General features: G+C 38.2%; 1 protein-coding gene across 1 annotated transcript in view; it reads right to left on the bottom strand.

Annotated features, from left to right (window-relative positions):
- Nucleotides 1–18123, bottom strand: part of LOC114049453 (disrupted in schizophrenia 1 protein-like) — a 508708-nt gene that overhangs the window by 287971 nt on the left and 202614 nt on the right. Inside the window, exon 11 of the mRNA XM_027870705.1 lies at nucleotides 9814–10002. Coding sequence (XP_027726506.1) covers nucleotides 9814–10002 — 189 coding nt within the window. The remainder of the gene's footprint in view (nucleotides 1–9813; nucleotides 10003–18123) is intronic.

Raw genomic sequence — 18123 nt, 5'->3', positions numbered from 1 at the left:
TTCCATTTCAGTCAAATTGCCCTGCCAACTGTTATGTGTATATAATATTCCATTTCCCATGTCTATGTCTTTGTAATGGTGGTCCCCTATGTCTGGAATGTAAGTAGGTAGTCAACAAGCATTTATTAAGTACCTACTATGTACTGTGCTGAGCACTAGGGATACAAAGAAAGGCAAAAGACAGTCTCTGCCCTCAAGGTGTAGCTCACAGTCTAACAAGGGAGACAAAATGCAAACAACTATGTAAAAACAAGTTGTAGACAGGATAAACAGGAAATAATACTTAGGGGGAAGGCACTAAAATTAAGGCAGATTGGGAAAGACTTCCTGTAGAAGATGGGATTTTAGTTGGAACTTGATGGAAGCCAGTTGACAAAAGGAAGGAAGGAGAGAATTCCAGGCATGTGAGACAACCAGTGAAAATTACTGGAGTCTAAAGATGGGACGTCTTATTGAAGGAATACTAAGGTCAGCATCATTGGGTCCCAGCGTATGTGAGAGGGAAAGGAAGCATTTAAGAATAGGAAAGTGGGAGGGGGCTTGGCAGGTTATGAAGGACTTTGAATGCTAAACAGAAGATTTTATATTTAATCCTGGAAGTGATAGGAAGCTATTGGAGTTTATTGGGGGGTCGAAGATGGGGTGACATGGTCAGACCTACACTTAAGGAAGATTACTTTGATAGTTGAGTGGAGGATAGATTGGAGAGGGGAAAGATTCGTGGTGGGCTGATCATCCATCAGGCTATTACAACATCCAGGTAATCATCAACATTCAGATGATGAGGGCTTGGATCAGTATGGTGGCAGTGTCAGAGGAAAAAAGATGACCTCCACCTCATAAAATCTCTATCTCTCTTCTAAGCACAAGAGTGGTTTGACTTCCAAAAGAGGTCTTTGCAGCTCTCCATGTTGTTAGTCCCTACATCCCCCAAATGACTTCATATTTATTTTGTATATATTTCATATTTTTCTATGTACATGTTTTTTCTGATTCAGTAGAAAAAGATGAACCCTGTGAGGCTTATTATGTGCAAGGCCTGCTTTGTTTTTTATCCTTGTATACTCAACATTTAGCACATTGCATTGCACACAGTAGGGGCTTAATAAATGTTTCTGGAATTGAATCAAGGTGAAATTGAGGGTGTAAATACTAAGGGATCAATTATAATCGACTTTGAATGTTTTAAGTTCATCACATATGCACCCAATGGAACAACAACAAAAAAAAAGACATACTAAAAGCTGGTGATTCCCTATTTCCTAAACATACACAGATTTTACCCAAGATTAAATTAATATTGTAATATAGCCCTCAGCTAAGTGACTCATTATATAAACTTCTGAAAGTAATTTAGACTATAAGCTTCTTATGAAAAGGAACTGGTAAACACCGGGGGGTGGGGGAAGGAGAGGAGAAAAATAAGAAATTTACATGATAACTTCATTATATATTTAAAAGGAATAGCAAGTTATACATAATAGATTTACAGTTTCATGTGCAATCATCTTTTTTATTATACTATGTTATAGAAATGCTTGTTTTATTCCATAAATTAAAAATAAAATAAATTTTAAAAAATTTTTAAGAAAGGAACTGTTTCATATTTTTCTATATTCTCAATACCTAGCACAGTGTCTGGCACATAGTAGGCACTTAGTAAATCTTTGGTGATCTATTGATTGATTATTGATGATAATAATGATGATGATTGATTGATTATTGTTAGTGTTCTTAAAAGAACGAGGCACTAAGGGACATGGAGGCTGAAGAAGAAGAACTTTGCAAATGATGTAGGCAATTGCCTTGAAATGTGTCTCCAGTGCTAGGACTTTGGGAAATATGCAAATGGGGAGATTGTCTTCCTTCAAATCCTAACTGCCTTCTTCAAAAAGCCTTTCTTGAATCCCCTTGATGTTAATGCCTTCCTTCTGTTGATTATCTTTAATTAATCCTATATGTATCTTGTTTTACATAATTGTTATCTCCCCCATGAGACTATGAGCTCATCATAGGCTTTTGCCTTTTTTTGACTCTCTAGGATTTAACACAGTGCCTGGAACATATATAGTAGGTGCTTAATAAATGCTTGTTGACTGGAAGACAAAGATATCTATCACATCAGTACTTCTGCTAGGGTATTTAGCCATGTCAGGCAGTGAGAATGAATGCTTAATACATGGTAATGAGCAGAGTACGTGGTGAGAATGGGTAGTGTGAGTATAGATGAAGAGATGGGTGGAATCTGGGAGGAGCAAAAAAGTTGGACATTCCTCCAGTCTTGATGCCTAGGTCATACTCCCCTTGTGTTTTCATTGTGGTACATGAGAGTATTAACAATTATCTGTGTTGGCAACATGGGATATAATAAATAGAGTGCTGGCCTTGGAGCCAGAACAAGGTGAATTCAAATCCTTCCTCTAACAAATACTGATTGTACGATCTTGGACAAATGACTTAAGCTCTCATTTTTCCAAGCCACTCTCTAACACTATAAATTTCAGAGAAGATCCTGACCTGCACTGGCAGAAAGAAGAGAGTTTTCTCTTCATGGAGTTCCCTACACCAATGAAATCACACTCTCTATTCCTATCCTCATGTGGATCCAGGATAGAGACTTACTCTGTTTCAGAAGTCACACCTTGAAGAATGAATGATCTGTCTGTTTCTGTTCTAACCTTGAAGAGTTGCTTGTCAGCTGAGCTTACTCATCATCCCCAATGGCTAGAGAAGGGGTGCCCAGGTACAGACATCAGAACATAACACATGTCTGCACACAGCATTTCCCTTCCACCTACTACAGATTTATAAATGCACATAAGACAGCCTTTGCAAAATATGTTTTCTTGACCCACAAATCCAACAACTAGTAGAATGTGGAATGTGGTTTACCTTTATTAAAGTTGAATTTACTAAGAACCCAAATTACTCTGTTTCAATTGGGAGTTCTTTTTTTTTCCCTCCAAAATTATTCATTTTGTTCACCAGTATGAAACAAATCCAGAAAGAAAAAGGGAAAAAAAAACAACAGCAAAGACTATGTAGTCCACCTCAGATCTGAGTAAGAAACCCTTTTACAACATTTGTAACAAACTGTTATCCAGCTACTGACTGAAGGACCTCCAATGAGAGTGAACTCACTGCTTCTGAAGTCCTTTCTTCTTTTGGTCATCTTTTGTTGTTAGGAAATTTTTCTTTATACTGAACCTGAATTTGACTCTCTCCAACTCTTATACATCACTATTTTTTCCATCTAGGTCCAGGCAGAAAAATCTAATTCTTCTTCCAAGTATCAACCCTTCAAATTCTTAAAGGCTACCATCATTTCTTTCTAAATCTCTTCTCCAGGCTAAGAAACCCTAACTCTTTCAACTGATCCTTATATATCACATTCCCTACTACTTTTGCCTTCCTGGTCACCTTCTTCTGGAAAAATTCCAGTTTGTCTTTCCAAAATGTGATGTATGCATGTGAATACATTATTCCAGGTGTAGCCTGATCAGAGCAGGGCAGGGCAGGATTAGCTCCCTCATTTGGAAAGTCTGCCTTGCAGGCTAGGAGGTCACCTATTGGTTGCTTGAAGTTACATTCAGCCCAAAGCATTTCCAAGTCAATCATCATTTACTCCACTTATCCCTCAACAGGTGCTAGAAGTGGATCTAGGAGAATGAACAGGAGATACAGTGAAAAGCCAGTGCAAGTCACAAAGAAGGCCTTCATGATGATAATGAGCCATCTGCAATTTAGAATCCTCTAAGGTAACAAATTCTCATTCCATTTGTTTATGTTTTATTCATCACATATAAAGTACTTTGTGAAATGACAATTATGAACTCCTCAAAATATTGTATGCTTTATTCTTTGAAAAAAAAAATATGGGGGCTATTAATGGATTTCAATAGCACAACAGTTTCACTGAAAATATCTCTAGACTAAATTTGTCCATCTCTATCACAACTCCCACAGTCTTAGATGTAACAGGATTCCCATTTTGTGCCAAAAATAAGGTGTTTGAAGATCATAGATTCTTATTCTTTTTTCAGCTTAAAACAATTTGTAAGCCAAAGTACATTAAAAAGTATTCATGGTGATAATTTATACTGCTTATACAAATCAAGTCAAAAGAAATCACACTCCATACTATAGTGTGTGGGAAGGACAGAGGGAAGGACATAAATTCTCTGCAACCTAATTATTAATTATAGACTGATGTTATGCTGTGCAATGGATTGTGGTGGGGAAAAAAAAAAAAACCCCTGTAATTGAATTCAGAAGCCTTGGGTTGAGTTTTGGCTCTTCCACTTATACTGGCCATATGACCCCAATAAGTTCCTCAATCTTGCATTGACTTAGCTTTCTGCATCTGTAAAATGTGAATAATATTTGTACTTAATATATCATTGGTATAAGGAAAAGTGCTCTGCAAACTATACAGTGCTATATAAATGGCAGCTATTATTATTATTATTCAAGGATGTGAACCCTCCCCCAACCCTGCAAAAGCATCTTATCAGCAAAGTGAAAATATATATATATATATATATATATAGCAGAAACAGGCACTGAATTGCTGAACCAACTGGAAAATATACATTAATGGGAGGGCATATGGGCCATAAATATACTCTTACTGACTTTATAGGACCCCATGAAGAGGAAAGAATAACTCAAACCCTTCCAAAGATTTTCATGTTGTAGCATATGCTCTGGAGCTATTATTCCAATTCCCACTTAACCTGGTAGGTTCCATTCCCAGAGCTCAGCTGACATGTCTCCCTTCAGGGTTCTAGGAGTAGCTTTGAGAGTTGGTGAGAGTAAATGACTTTCTAATTCTATAGCTCACTGGCTCCCATTGGTTAGCTTCCTTCCATTATCAGTTGATATCAATTAGACAATTTGCTTTTAGTTAGGGATGGCACAGTAGGAATAGTTGTTATAAAAACGTATCCCAGAAGTCTGTGACATATTCTCCAACCAGTACATACAGGGTCTAGGGGAAATTGGGCTCAAACTTGGAGTGCAAATATAGCAAAGAGTCACAGCTTCTGGGTGCTAAAAGTCCTTTTCTGCCATTATGGATATAATTCTAGAGCTCCTCTTAGGAATGGGACAAGTTCTCTGCTGAGCTTCTTGTAGAGTCTTAAAACTGCCTTTCTTCAGTGTGATTACCTTGTCCTTGTCTTCCAATGTAAATACTTCCATTACATTACGTTACGTTATGTTACATTATGTTATGTTATATTATCTTATGTCTTCTGTTATGCTAAGATTAGGACACTGATGGGAAGTCCAAAATCCTTTAATCCTCTGAAGTTCAAAAGGTCCTTCTCTTGTTGTTTGTCCTTTGTTCCAAGTTCTCAAAAAGGACCATGACTTCAGGGCCATGACATACAAGTGAATTGGATTTAAGTGAAGGAGGGCTGTTCAAAGTCACCCACCTCACTTTCTCCTCTGGAGCCATTGGGTCCAGTGGCAAGATATAGATAAGGATGACTGGAGATGGCCCTAATGCAATGGGAGACCTTGGCCTTTTTAAAATAAGGTCTTTAACATATCTCAATTTGACTGAGGCAACACTCATTCAGTGATTAAGGCTAGGTAAGAAATGAGGCAGAAAATAGCCTTTATTACTTAGTCAAAAAAAACTAGTTATTTCTTTAAGGACAAAAATGTGATCGAGTCCCTGCCTTTCGGAGCTGTCTCATTAAAGAATATTAAGTTTCAAACCTAGTTTTCCTCCTTGTGGTCAGCTTAGGACTATAACTCAAGATCCCTTTCATTTTGTCTGATTGAGAAGAACTCCAGGGGCAGCTAAGTGGTGCAGTGGATAGAGTACTGGCCCTGAAATCAGGAGGACCTGAGTTCAAATCTGGCCTCAGACCAAATGTGATCCTGGGAAAGTCATTTAACCCAATTGCCTAAAAAAAAAAAAAAGGAAAGAAAAAGAGAGGGAGGAACTCCAGACATGAATACATGTCTTTCTCTTGTCATGTTTTACAAAGAAAAAAGCTTTAGCTGGATCTGGTAAATTTCACTCTCTACTTTGGGCTTATCTCTGTCTGGAACTTACAACCTCAAGGCAGCCCTGACTGCTCTATAATTTGAGTGAGAGATAGCAGGGCAATATGCTCTAACAAACCACAAAGAACCATATAGCTGTCATAGATATAGGATAAGAAAGGTCAGAAGAAGCCATCTAGTGCAACTCCCTCATTATAAAGACAAGGAAACAGATGCAGAGAGGTTAAATAATCTGCCTAAGGTCACGCGGGTAACAAGTAGAAAAGTCAGGATTTGAATCTAGGCCCTCTGTCACCAGATTCATTCTTTTTTCTATCATACCATCTGTCTTTCAAGTGAGTCTTCCTAAACCAAAAGAATATTGTTTTTTATTAATTTGGCATGCATTGATTGACTCCCTCCAAGTTACAAGGCCTTGACCCTTGCTCTAACAATAAGGCCATATCTATCAGATATTAATTCATTCTCTCAAGTATTTAATTTTTTTAATCTACACATCCCTAGCTTCTAGTATAGTGTTTGGCATATAGTAGATACTTAAAAAATACTTATTGGATGAATGAATGAATGAATGAATGAATGAATGAATGAGTAATTCATTGTGCTATGTAGGCCTTGCCCTCAATAGCTATAATAGCTTATTAAACTAGTCTTTTAAAAGGGATACTTCATGGATATTTTATAATTTTAGCAGTCAGATTGCTTTAGCTTGTAACTGACCGAACTAGATATAGGACAAATGGATGTAAATTTATTTTGCCAAAGAGCATATTTATTCACTTCCCAAACTCAAGAAATGGTATCCAAACTGTATGCTTAAAATATTTAAATATACCTCAAGCTTAAACCTACATGAAGGTCCTAGGTTCATGGATAAATGGGAAAAAATATAGATAAGAAGATCCTCTCTAAAAAAGGAAATTCACATTTTGCTGAAAATAGACTATATAAATGCCAACTCAGGATGCAGAGAGAACCTCAGGGATCTTAGACTTGCATTGTGGGGCTATTGGAATAATTAATACTGGGGTGAGGGGCATTAGCACCGGAGGGAGGGATGTCCAGAATAGCTAAAGTGAGACAAGAGGGAGATGAGCAATCAAAGAAAAAATGATTCTCTTGGAAAGAGGAAACATAAGGTGAACAGTTTGAAAAGTATGACAGTTGTCACCGAGTAAGAAAAGAAAAGGAAAGAGGAAACAAAAAATGAAGAAGAAAAGAATAAGGACGAAATGTGTCGCAGGGAAAAACAAAATGGATCAATGAGGGCTATTTTGCAGAACATGTTGAGTGGGGCAGGAAATCACAATTCTATGCAGTCCAGAAGGTCTCCAAAGAGAAGCAGAGGGAGGGATGGCTCTTCAGTTAGAGTGACTGGCAGGCACTGGAAAGAAACGTCTCAAAAGGAAGACTTCACCAGCTGCTATGGAGAAAGGCAGGATGGTCATTCATGTAGTAGCTCCCAGATGTGGGGACCAGGCAGTGAATACTGACAGGACACATAATACAGAAGACTAGGAAAGGCTGAAGCGAAGGAGAAGCATGCAAGAGAACAAAAATAGCTAGAGCCAGTAGATGAAACAGCTAGAGCAGTCTGGGAAGGATATATTGAGTTCTGTGGGCCAAATTTTAGATAACACAAACTGGAGCATATCCAGAGAAGGTAGACGAATGTTTAAAGTGGCTGAAAATGCTTAGCCTAGAGAAGAGAAAACCTGGGGAGAACAAGAAAGCTGTTTTCAAATATTTGAAGGGCTGTCATATGGAAGAGAGTGAGGAGAGAAGCAGTGAGTGGAAATTGCAAAACAATTTGGGCTCTGAGAGAAATGATTAATTATAACCAATGATTTGGGGAGAACCAGAGTTCTTAGTCCTGATCTCAAAAGTTCAGTCTCTTGAAGGACATTACTGAAAATGAGATTAGACTAAAACCCCACCCAGGTGGGGAAGCCATTGTGCTCTATTCAGGTTTGGGTAGTGATAAATTCTTTGAATAGACTACCCAAGGCTGGGGGTAACTAGAAACAAATGACATAATCAAAGTTCATAGGTTCAGTTCTTCACTGTAATATTCACCCTCTCATTGATTATTAACCAATCAGAGTTGATTGCCACCCTCAGGAACACTATTCTTCCAAGGGACATTTAAGTCACAAACCTGCCTCCATGACTGTCTTTGGTCTAAGAAAGAGACAGCCAAATGGCCATCTTTTTACTAATGAACATGCTGGTATTATTAATAAAATGATTAAATTCCTCAGAAATCACCTCTCTTGAACCTTTTTAAAGATCACACTCTACATAAAGACAAATTTCCCAATAAATACAACTATAGAGAAATGGATATATGTTCCCCATAACTGGTGGTCTTTAGAGGTTGACTGGGCATATTATTGGGGCAGGTAGGTGGTGCAGTGAATAGAGTACTAGCCTGAAGTCAGGAAGACTCATCTTCTTGAGTTCAAATATGGCCTCAGATACTTACTAACTGTGTGACCCTGGGCAAGTCACTTAACCTTTTTTTGCCTCAGTTACTCATCTGAAAATGAACTAGAGAAGGAAGTAGCAAACCACTCCAGTGTCATTGCCAAGAAAACCCCAAATGGGTTTCACAAAAAGTCAGATGCTACTGAGCCCTGAAATGACTCAGAAATATCATAGAGGAGATTTCTGTTCAAATTGAGGTTGGTATAGAAGGTATAGAGTCCTCAAATTGTAGACTTAGAGCTGGAAAGAACCTCAGAGACCACTAGTCCAACAACTTCATTTTACACATGTAGAAACTGAGGCACAAAGAAGTCAGGTGACTTAGCTACAGCACAAGTAAGTAAGCATGGAGGGTGGGGTCTCTTCCAAGTCTGAAATTCAGTGATTCTCAAAGCCATAAACACTATGGAATTTAGACCTCAATCTCCTCTTCTTTCCAAACCAACACCTTTCCCCCCCCACCTCACACATACATAGGTACCCACTTATGAAACTACCTGTGGCTTGAATACAACATGGTACATGCTATTTTTATAAGCTTTTCCATTTTAATTTAATACATTTTTATGAATGACTTTTGTTATTATATCACTATTATTCTGAATATGCCCCACTCCCATTCTCACTCAAGCCTCAGAATAGAATATTGTTATCAAAAAAAAGAAAAAAGCAAGTAAGCAAACCAAAACACTGAATGCATCTGACAATGTACGTAACCTTGTGCTTTATTATCTGTTATCTATTGTCTGGAACCATTATTAGATTTTCAGTGATTCAGAGTTTGGCTTCCTTGTAGTGATTTTTTCATTTATACTGTTGTAATAAGTACATATACTATTCCAGTGTTGCTTCTTTCATTCCACATCTTTCATAAACTTTTTTTCTATTGTACTTCAACAATATCTCATCATTCTCAAGCATGCAAACACAGCTTTACCAACCTTTACACACAGACACAATTTGTTAAGTTTTAAAATACCAAAATAAGTGTCAACCAAAGAAATAGCTCAAACATCCGAGCCAACAGAAAGATTGTGCTAAATGATCAAAAGATCATTAGCAAACTCAGAGGGGAAGGGGGAAAAAATGTCACTCATGAATATAACAAGACAAAAACTGACAACAGATCCAGCCTCCTCCTGTTAGTCAAATGCCTGCCAAAAATCTTCCCCATCCCCAGTCCCCAACAGGGAAAGTGTTCTCTCTGTCACCCTTTGCATCAGTATTCACATGAAGCAGTATTGTTCTGCCCCTGACACAGTCATAGCAAGCTCTCTGTCAGCCAACAGTTGGCGAACTACTTACCATAGGCAGTCTCCCCCTGCTCTATTTCTTGTCTCAGTCTGTTGTAATCTTCTTTAATTCTCTCCAGTTTCCTGACGTTCCTGGCACTCAGCACCAGCAGCTTGTTGATCAGGCCCTCCAGCCCTTCTCTCTCAGATGTTAACGACCTAATCTCCTCTGTGAGATCCTTGGCTGTAGAGAAACTATTCCCTGCAGCACATTGAGAGAGAGAGCAAAGGAAAGCAAGGTTGGTGACACTGGAAGGTTAGGCAGAAAGCCTGAGCAAACTGGCACCGCAGTCACCAAAATAACAGTGGCAGAATGGGTAGCATCATTTGGAACTGAACTTTGCAAAAATCAGTGCCATTAGAAGCAGCTTCCTTAACCATCCACCACTACGGAGAAAGAGAAAACACTACAGGCTGTTTTATAAATGGAAAGAACTGCTTCTTGCTTTGTGAGAAGTCCTGTTTCACACTGCTCCTCTTCCTATACTGATTGTCTTCCTAGATGTTCCCCAGACTCAACATTTCCTCCTCCATCTCTGTGTTGTGTTCCATCACCCATCTCTGTGGATGATGGTGTGTGCCATCCACCAAGCCCAAAATCGCACGCTCTCCTCTCCTCTGCCTCTTAGAAACCTTGGCTTCCTTCAAGGCTCAGCTAAGGTGCTCCCTCCTATAGGAAGTCATTCCTGGTTCCTCTAACCATTGGTTTTCTCCCTTCTCTGATTATCTTGTATTTTTTTTAACATTTGGTCTCCCCCCAGCTCCCAAGTAGAATATAAGTTCCTTGAGGGAAGGAGCTTTGCTTTCTGTCTTTCTACCCCCAGGCCCTAGCTTAGTGCTTTGCACACTTGGGGGAGGACTAGACCTCTGATTTCATTGTTATATGGCCCATCCAATGAATGTTTGTTAAGTGCCTACTATGTGCCAGGAAATGTGCTAAACACTGAGGATACAATTAATAAAAAGAAAGTCTCTGACCTCAAGGAGCTTACAATCTAATGGGGGGAGAGGGACAACACACAAAAAGAGGCAGGAAATGAGGGGGGAAGACTGTGGGGTATCCATTTCAGGGACATCTTGTTCTGTGGTGCTGAAACCAGGCAGAGCAGTACACACAGAATGGAGTGAGCCAAGACATCTAGTTTCTGCCTTCTACAAAGGAAGGCATTAGGAGGAGTTTGGTATTCTACCCTCCATCCCTCCAAAAAGAGGGGAAAAGAGGTTGACGGAAATGGTGCCAATCAAGGCTAGAGTTAGCAGCATGGCGATGAGATTATAGGTAAGGAGCTGAACTTGAGCCAGGCCTCTTGTTTTATGGAGTTGAAAATGGGCAAAGCAGCAGTAGTGGATAGAGTGCTGGCCCTGGATTCAGGAGGACCTGAGTTCAGATCTGGCCTCAGACACTTACTAGCTGGGTGACCCTGGACAAATCACTTAACCTTTTTTGCCTTAGTTTCCTCATATGTAAAATGAACTGGAGAAGGGAATGGCCAATCACTCCAGTATCTTTGCCAAGAAAACCTTAAATGAGGTCACAGAAAGTCTGAAACAACTCAGCAACAACAAGAACAGCAGATGCAGAGTGGAATGTTAAGGGAACTCCCTTTACCAAGACAAATGGGCATCTGCTATACAATTTCTATAGAGCTGCCTGGGGAATTGTCCAGGTCACACAGCCAGCGTGTGTCTGAAGCAGGATTTAAGCACAGGTCTTCCTGACCCATGCACAGAGTAATTGCTTAATAAATGCTTGTTGAGTCTCATTTAGTAGAAACCCTATTTATACTATGGTTCCTTAGTACTCAGATTAAGATGTAACAACTACCAAATCATATTTAGTCATGTCACAAGTTTATAAGCCATCTAAGTATGTATTAGTTCTATTCTTCCCAACATCAGACTTATAAAGAGAATTTTCCTGCACTTTCAAATAATATTTCTTTTTTTTTAATTCAGTGGACAGATTTCATACTAATATCAAAGCTGGAAATGCTTCTCCAAGGTAAAGATCACAGAATTAATCTCATCATGCTATTTAAACATTACATTATAATAAAAGGTATGTGATTATGGAATTTAAAGTGTCAGTCCATGATTTGTTGGTTTGTTCCTATCATGATTATCATCACAGCACATAAGTAACATGTATGTTTCAGAATCATGGAGCTAAAACAGACTTTAAGAGATCATATGGTCCTTCCAAGTAAATTCAACCAACATTGCAAGGTACCATCCAAGGTAATAAGGGAAACAGATAGATATGACAGATCCTGTTTTCAAAATGGTAATAATCTAAAAAGTAGAAAAGACACATTTAAGTATTTTCCAAGGAAGAGTAAGATAGGTGCAAAAGACAAGTCTAGACAAAATGGTAAGTGGAGTATGAGTAAGAACAAAGGAAAGCAAGGTTGATGACATTGAGATCTGATTTTCTTTGAGAAAAGGGCTTTGAACAGATGGCACTGATGTTGGGTGAATGAAAGGACTTGATGGAATGAAGTTGAAGGAATGGAGAGACTTTAACAAATGGAAGTTGGGGAGGAAGTCTCTCTTCCACCTTTTGCCAAGACTGGACTTAGACAAAATCTGGGGAAATTAGCTAACATAAGACCTGAAGAAAAGTGATTTCTGAAGTCCCCAAATAACATCTCCTTCATTTGATTACTAAGGTTTGTATCAACAAAGAAAAAGGTCACATATCTAAGAGCATTACCAGAAGGTCAAATGTAATGCCCAAACACCTTAAAATTTGAGAAAGACGCTTAACTTAAACTTTCTATGGTTAATATGCACAATTGCATGAGCCCACCTGTCTGAATAGTCACTGTATCAGGTGCTTCAAGAAATTAGAAAGGACAAAGAAAAACCATCTTTGACCTTCAGAAACAAAGGTCAGAGTTTCTTCCTTTATGCTTTTTTTTAATTTTTACATCAAAGTATTTGTAAACATCCCCCTCCTGCCCTTCCTTACCTAGTAAGCCTTCCCTTGGGAAAAAAAAGTTAAGCAAAACAAACCATCATATCCACCAAATCTGACAATATATGCATCATTCCACACCCTTAGTCCTCCACCTCTCCAAAGAAAGTTATTAGGTTTTTTCATTTGTTCTCTGGGACTAAAACTAGACTGTGATTGGGTAGCATTCCATTTCATCTTATTGTTCTTTTCATTTACCTTATTGTAGTAATATTATATATTGTATTATAAATATGCTTCCTATTTCATTATGTATGTTATATATAATATGATATATACATTTATTATATATTTTGTTATATGTTGTCATGTATGTGCTTCTTATTTCATTCCACATCAATTCATACAAGTCTTTCCATGATCCTCCAAATCCTTCATATTCATTCTTTTTTAGAGCCCAAAAATAATTGTATCAAATTCATATACCACCATTTCTTTAGCCATTCCTCAATCAATCATCTGGATCAGTATTTCAGTGAGAGAGGAGATTGACAAGGATGTTAAGGAGCCTCCTGATAATGCCATGACATGATTAGCTGAAGGAACTGCAGTTGTTCCTTCTACATCGTGACTTTCCCCATCTTGGTTTGGATGCATCTCGGGTCAGCATAAGAGATTAAATGGGAATTGTTTGGGAGTTTTGCAGAATCTGCAGACAACATGCAAAGGCCAGCAGACGACACAGAAAAAATTTAGAAAATCAGAAATGCACGAAGTATGTGTATAGTGTTGTATAATACCAACCTATTTTATCTTTTAATACCATAATAATTCAGACTTCTTCTCTGTTATGGAGGGCCAAAAAATTTTACACTGCTTTTCCAGATCTGTGCTCCTAACACTCACAATGAGGAAGGGATAATTGTAGGTTGTTTTAGCCTTGAAAATAAAAGAGTTGGGAGAACAGGATAGCTGCCTTTGAGTATTCAAAAGAACTTGTTCTGTCCCTGAGGGAGCAAACTAGGAATAATGGGTGAAAGTTGCAAGCTGGCAGACAAACTTAATGTGAGGAAAAACTTCTCAACAATTAAAGCCACCCCAAATTCAAATGGGCTACTTTGAAGGAGGGGAAGAAAGGGAAAGACACAGGAAGAAGGGAGGGAGGGAAGGAAAAGGCAAGGCAAGGAAAGAAGAAAGGAGGGAGAAAGGTAAGGAAGAGAAAGGGGAAGATGGGGAAAGGGGAAAAGGAGGACAATAAAATGGAGAAAGAAGAAAGGTATTTCCAGGACTAAACGCGTTTGAAATAAGCAAGCTGGCAACAAAGCCATAGCACTCTGGGCTCTCCAGCAAATGGAATTCATTGCAAGTACTGCAGCCCAGAGTCCTTAATAAACCATGAGGAAGCAGAGATTATTAATTACAATCTGGTGCCACTTTTTTTATCCTGCAGAAGATGGCTTGGGAAAAAGTATAATACTCTATATGAAAGTTTCATCTCTGCAAAATAATTCCAAATTCCCAAAAGGAAAGTTTATATCAAAACCCAAGCTGTAGTGAAGTGGCACCCCATCCCCCACCATACAATTAATATTTCATAAGCATTTTGGCCTCAGATCTATGCCCATAAGGCAAACCTTGTCTGATGCAGGTCTTCACAGCAGCCAGAAGATGCCTATTGCTCTGTGATAAAAATTCAGATAAGTAGACACAGATCTGTGCACCAACTACAGAAAATGCTATCAGTGAACTCCTGCCCTCTATCACAGTAACTAAAATGGGCATTTTTTTCTAAATGACACATGAGGATTGACTCCAGGAAAAAAATGCTGCCCTGACTAGCAATGCTACAAACACATCTGCTTGCTTTTTAGCATACAAAAGGTACTTGGGGATTTGCATGCATTTTTAAAGTAGCTGTCAAAATATTTTATTTTGCAAATAACATAATTAAAATTCTCCAGGTTGACACCCAGACTGTTGTTCATTTTACCTGCATCCTCTGTACCTTCATATTTCTGTCACACACTATTTTCTAGGTGCTTTGCAGTTATTGTGATCAGTCATCTCTTGCTACAACCCCGAAAATTGATCAGTACCTGATAGTTGCATTTTAAAGATGATGAATATATTCAATAAACCAGGTAACTGACTGACTTACAGCATGGGAACGTGGAAAGCTAGAAAGATTTAAGCAAATTGTCCAACAAAACCATGTTTTACCCACCTAACTTAGAGCTGAAACTCTTATCATCATCATTATTAGAACTTACACGTAAAATATGTTTGGGAAATTGTTGAGGTACTTCAGTGATCCTAAGTTCAACACCACAGAAGCCCATATTTTTAATATTCTCCCAGTGATGTTACATGACTACAAATAATGGAATACTATGGTATCAGAAAGATTAAAGTTGCAGGTGATTCGAAAGGTAACCATAATATGTAACATGTTTCTTTGGTTATATCTTAAGGATCTGTCCCAGGCTCACTTCTCTCTCTCTACATTATTTTTTGGTAACCTCATCATCTCCCATGCATTCAAATATCATCTCTATGCAGATGACTCCCAGATCTATAAAACCTGTCCCAGTTTCCCAAACTAACTTAGAACATTTAGAATTGGATTGTCTATACCTATCTCAAACTCGATATGTATAACCCAGAACTCATTATTTCCTCAAAACCCTCTCCCTTCTGAACTTCTTTATTTCTAGGGAAAGTATCCCTATCCTTTCATTCATTCCAGGTTCTTCACCTCAGAGTCCTCCTCAAGGGATTCTCACCTCACATATCTAATTGGTGGGCAAGTCTTGTCAATAGCATTTATCAGCACTTACTATATACTAGGCACTTAGAGTCGTTCTGAATACCCAAATAAGAGTAAGCAAAGTAGTCCTTTCCCTCAGGGTGATTACATTCTATTAAGGGAAGAAAATACATAGGGATGTGGTGGCTAGAGAGGAATATTTTGGAAGAGAGTAGTGTTTGGAGTAATAGGGCAATAAATTGAAGTATTCTTGAACCTTACAGCTGTAGTTAGATGGGAATTAAAGGGAAAGGAATTGAGGTAGCATGTCATGGAGGTGGCTGGAAAATGCAGTTGTGGCCTGAGACTCAGCAAAATAAGGTAAAATGAATGCTAATCAAAGTCCAGGATCACAGAACTTTCAATTTCATACTGAGACGGAGGTTAGAACTTCATATGGCATGGTTTTGAGGTGATCATGTATATTATTCTCTCTCTCTCTTTCTCTCTCTCTTCCTCTCTCTCTCTCTGTTTCTATTTCTCTTTCTTATTCTCTCTCCCCCCTTCTTCCCTTCCCTAAATATAGAGATATAGCAAAACTACCAAGCTAAGCTTATATGTACATCAAAGTTAATGTCTATACAATTATTAATAAATTAACGAATAATAACACAAAGTGATAAATGATTATAATATTTAAGCGGTGTGAAGGATCAAAGATGTACTTACCCCCAACCCTCATTTTTTAACTTCTCACTTCTGAAATGCAGTCCTATCTTTCATTCTCCAGATTAACAGCCAAAGTCTCTCAAGAATTCTGTTCTTGACAGTATGTGTTAAGTTAATTTCTGTTAGAGAACAAATTCTCTCTCAGACATCTCAGGCTCTCTCTCTCTCTCTCTCTCTCTCTCTCTCTCTCTCTCTCTTCACTTCTGACTCCTCAAGGAATTTTCTTTTTTAGGTTTCTTTATAAGAAAGTTAAAAAGTTCTATCAGGAAAGAACTTTTCATCTGATTTTTTCATTGCCTCACTTGGTCTCTCTGCAGTTATTACCTCAGATAACTTCTTTAGAATGACTTTAAATTGCCAGTCTTTCACCTACTTGTCATAAATACTAATTAAATTGTAACTTTCCAAGATTCTAAAGGCTCTTTAAAATAGTGTAATAGTTTCTATATTCTCTGGGAAGAGGCCATTGAAGTAGCTCCAACATTTTCATTTATTTTGTAAATGCCTATTTATTTAAATATTTTCCCATTATTAGAACTGGAGAAACCTTTTTTTTTCCCCATAAGCAGTTGCTCCTTCATCTCTCTGTCTCTCTCTCTGTCTCTGTCTATCTGTCTCCTTTTTCTCTATCCCCCTTTTCTCTCCCTCCCTAGATACAGACAGATATCTCAAAACTGTTAATCTCCTAGGCTTACAGAAACATCAAAGTTAATGGCTACACAAATTATTAAGAAGTAAACAAATAAATTAACGTAATAATATAAATAAGTTAAACAATAATAATAGTAAGCTCCTTAAGGGTAGAAGACTGTTTCATGTCTTTGTATTCTCAGTGCCTAACATAAAGCCCAGTACATTGAAATGCTTAATTAAATGCTTATCAATTGATTGAAAGAGGAGGAGGGTATAAGTAGTCTGTAACACACTGTCAATAAAAACTTGCAGAGATGAAATGGCAAAAAATACATCATTAAGGACATTTATGACAAGAAAAAGGGGTGGGATGGTCAAACAACAAGACTAAGAATGACAGATAGCCCATGCACTGCTCTATTATCCACTCAATATGTATAAAATGCCAAATTAAAGCTTCATCTCTGTTATATTGGGGAGATCCTGTACAGGACATTGATGGAAAGCCAAAGGATAAGATCACAAAGGATAAAAAGGCATGGATGAGTTGTAGTCAGCAACAGAAGAGAGAAGTCCACTGAGATTAAGGACTCATCAAAGTCTGAAAATGCATCAATAAGTGTGATATAATAACTACAGTAAAGAGGAAGTATGGCATAATAGAGAGCCAGCCAGCCTGCCTTGGAGTCAAGATGATATGGGTTCAAGTCCTAACTTTGACACATACTGGTTATATAACTATGGCCCCATTTAACTTCTCAGTACCACAGACTGTTCTCCAACATTGTAAGTCAGGCCTGTACAACATAAGGCCCACCAAAGGATTTCCAGCGGCCCTTGAAAAATGGAGAGGAAATCCTTTGGCCACCCAAAATCCAGCTGGCTGCAGGTTGTACAGGCCTATTGGAAGTTATAGACAGTTGCTCATATGAATATCTGAATATCTCTAGAGAGAGCTTCCACATAAGGAATTCCCTACCTAGATACCATCATAGGTTCAGACATTATCATCATCATCATCATCGTTACAGATTACAAAGTACATTTAAATAAATGCTCCAAACAACCCTATGAGGTTAGGAGGACAACTCTTAATACCTCCAACTTTCCATATAGGGTGATTAATGTTCAAGGAGATCATGACCACACCCAAGTAATATCAGAGCCAGGACTCAAATGCTGGTCTCCTGATTTTCTGCTATTGTATACACCAAAATGAAGTCACAGAAGAGTATGGAAAATAAGGCCGCCAACACTGTGGGTATAAATAAACCAAACATAATCAGAACCTGGAAGAC

Source organism: Vombatus ursinus, unplaced genomic scaffold (genome assembly GCF_900497805.2).
Source record: "Vombatus ursinus unplaced genomic scaffold, bare-nosed wombat genome assembly UNPS02014798.1, whole genome shotgun sequence".
NCBI classification, from domain to species: domain Eukaryota; kingdom Metazoa; phylum Chordata; class Mammalia; order Diprotodontia; family Vombatidae; genus Vombatus; species Vombatus ursinus.
Note: the sequence above shows the minus strand (reverse complement) of the source record. Positions and strands in the feature narration are given on the sequence as shown.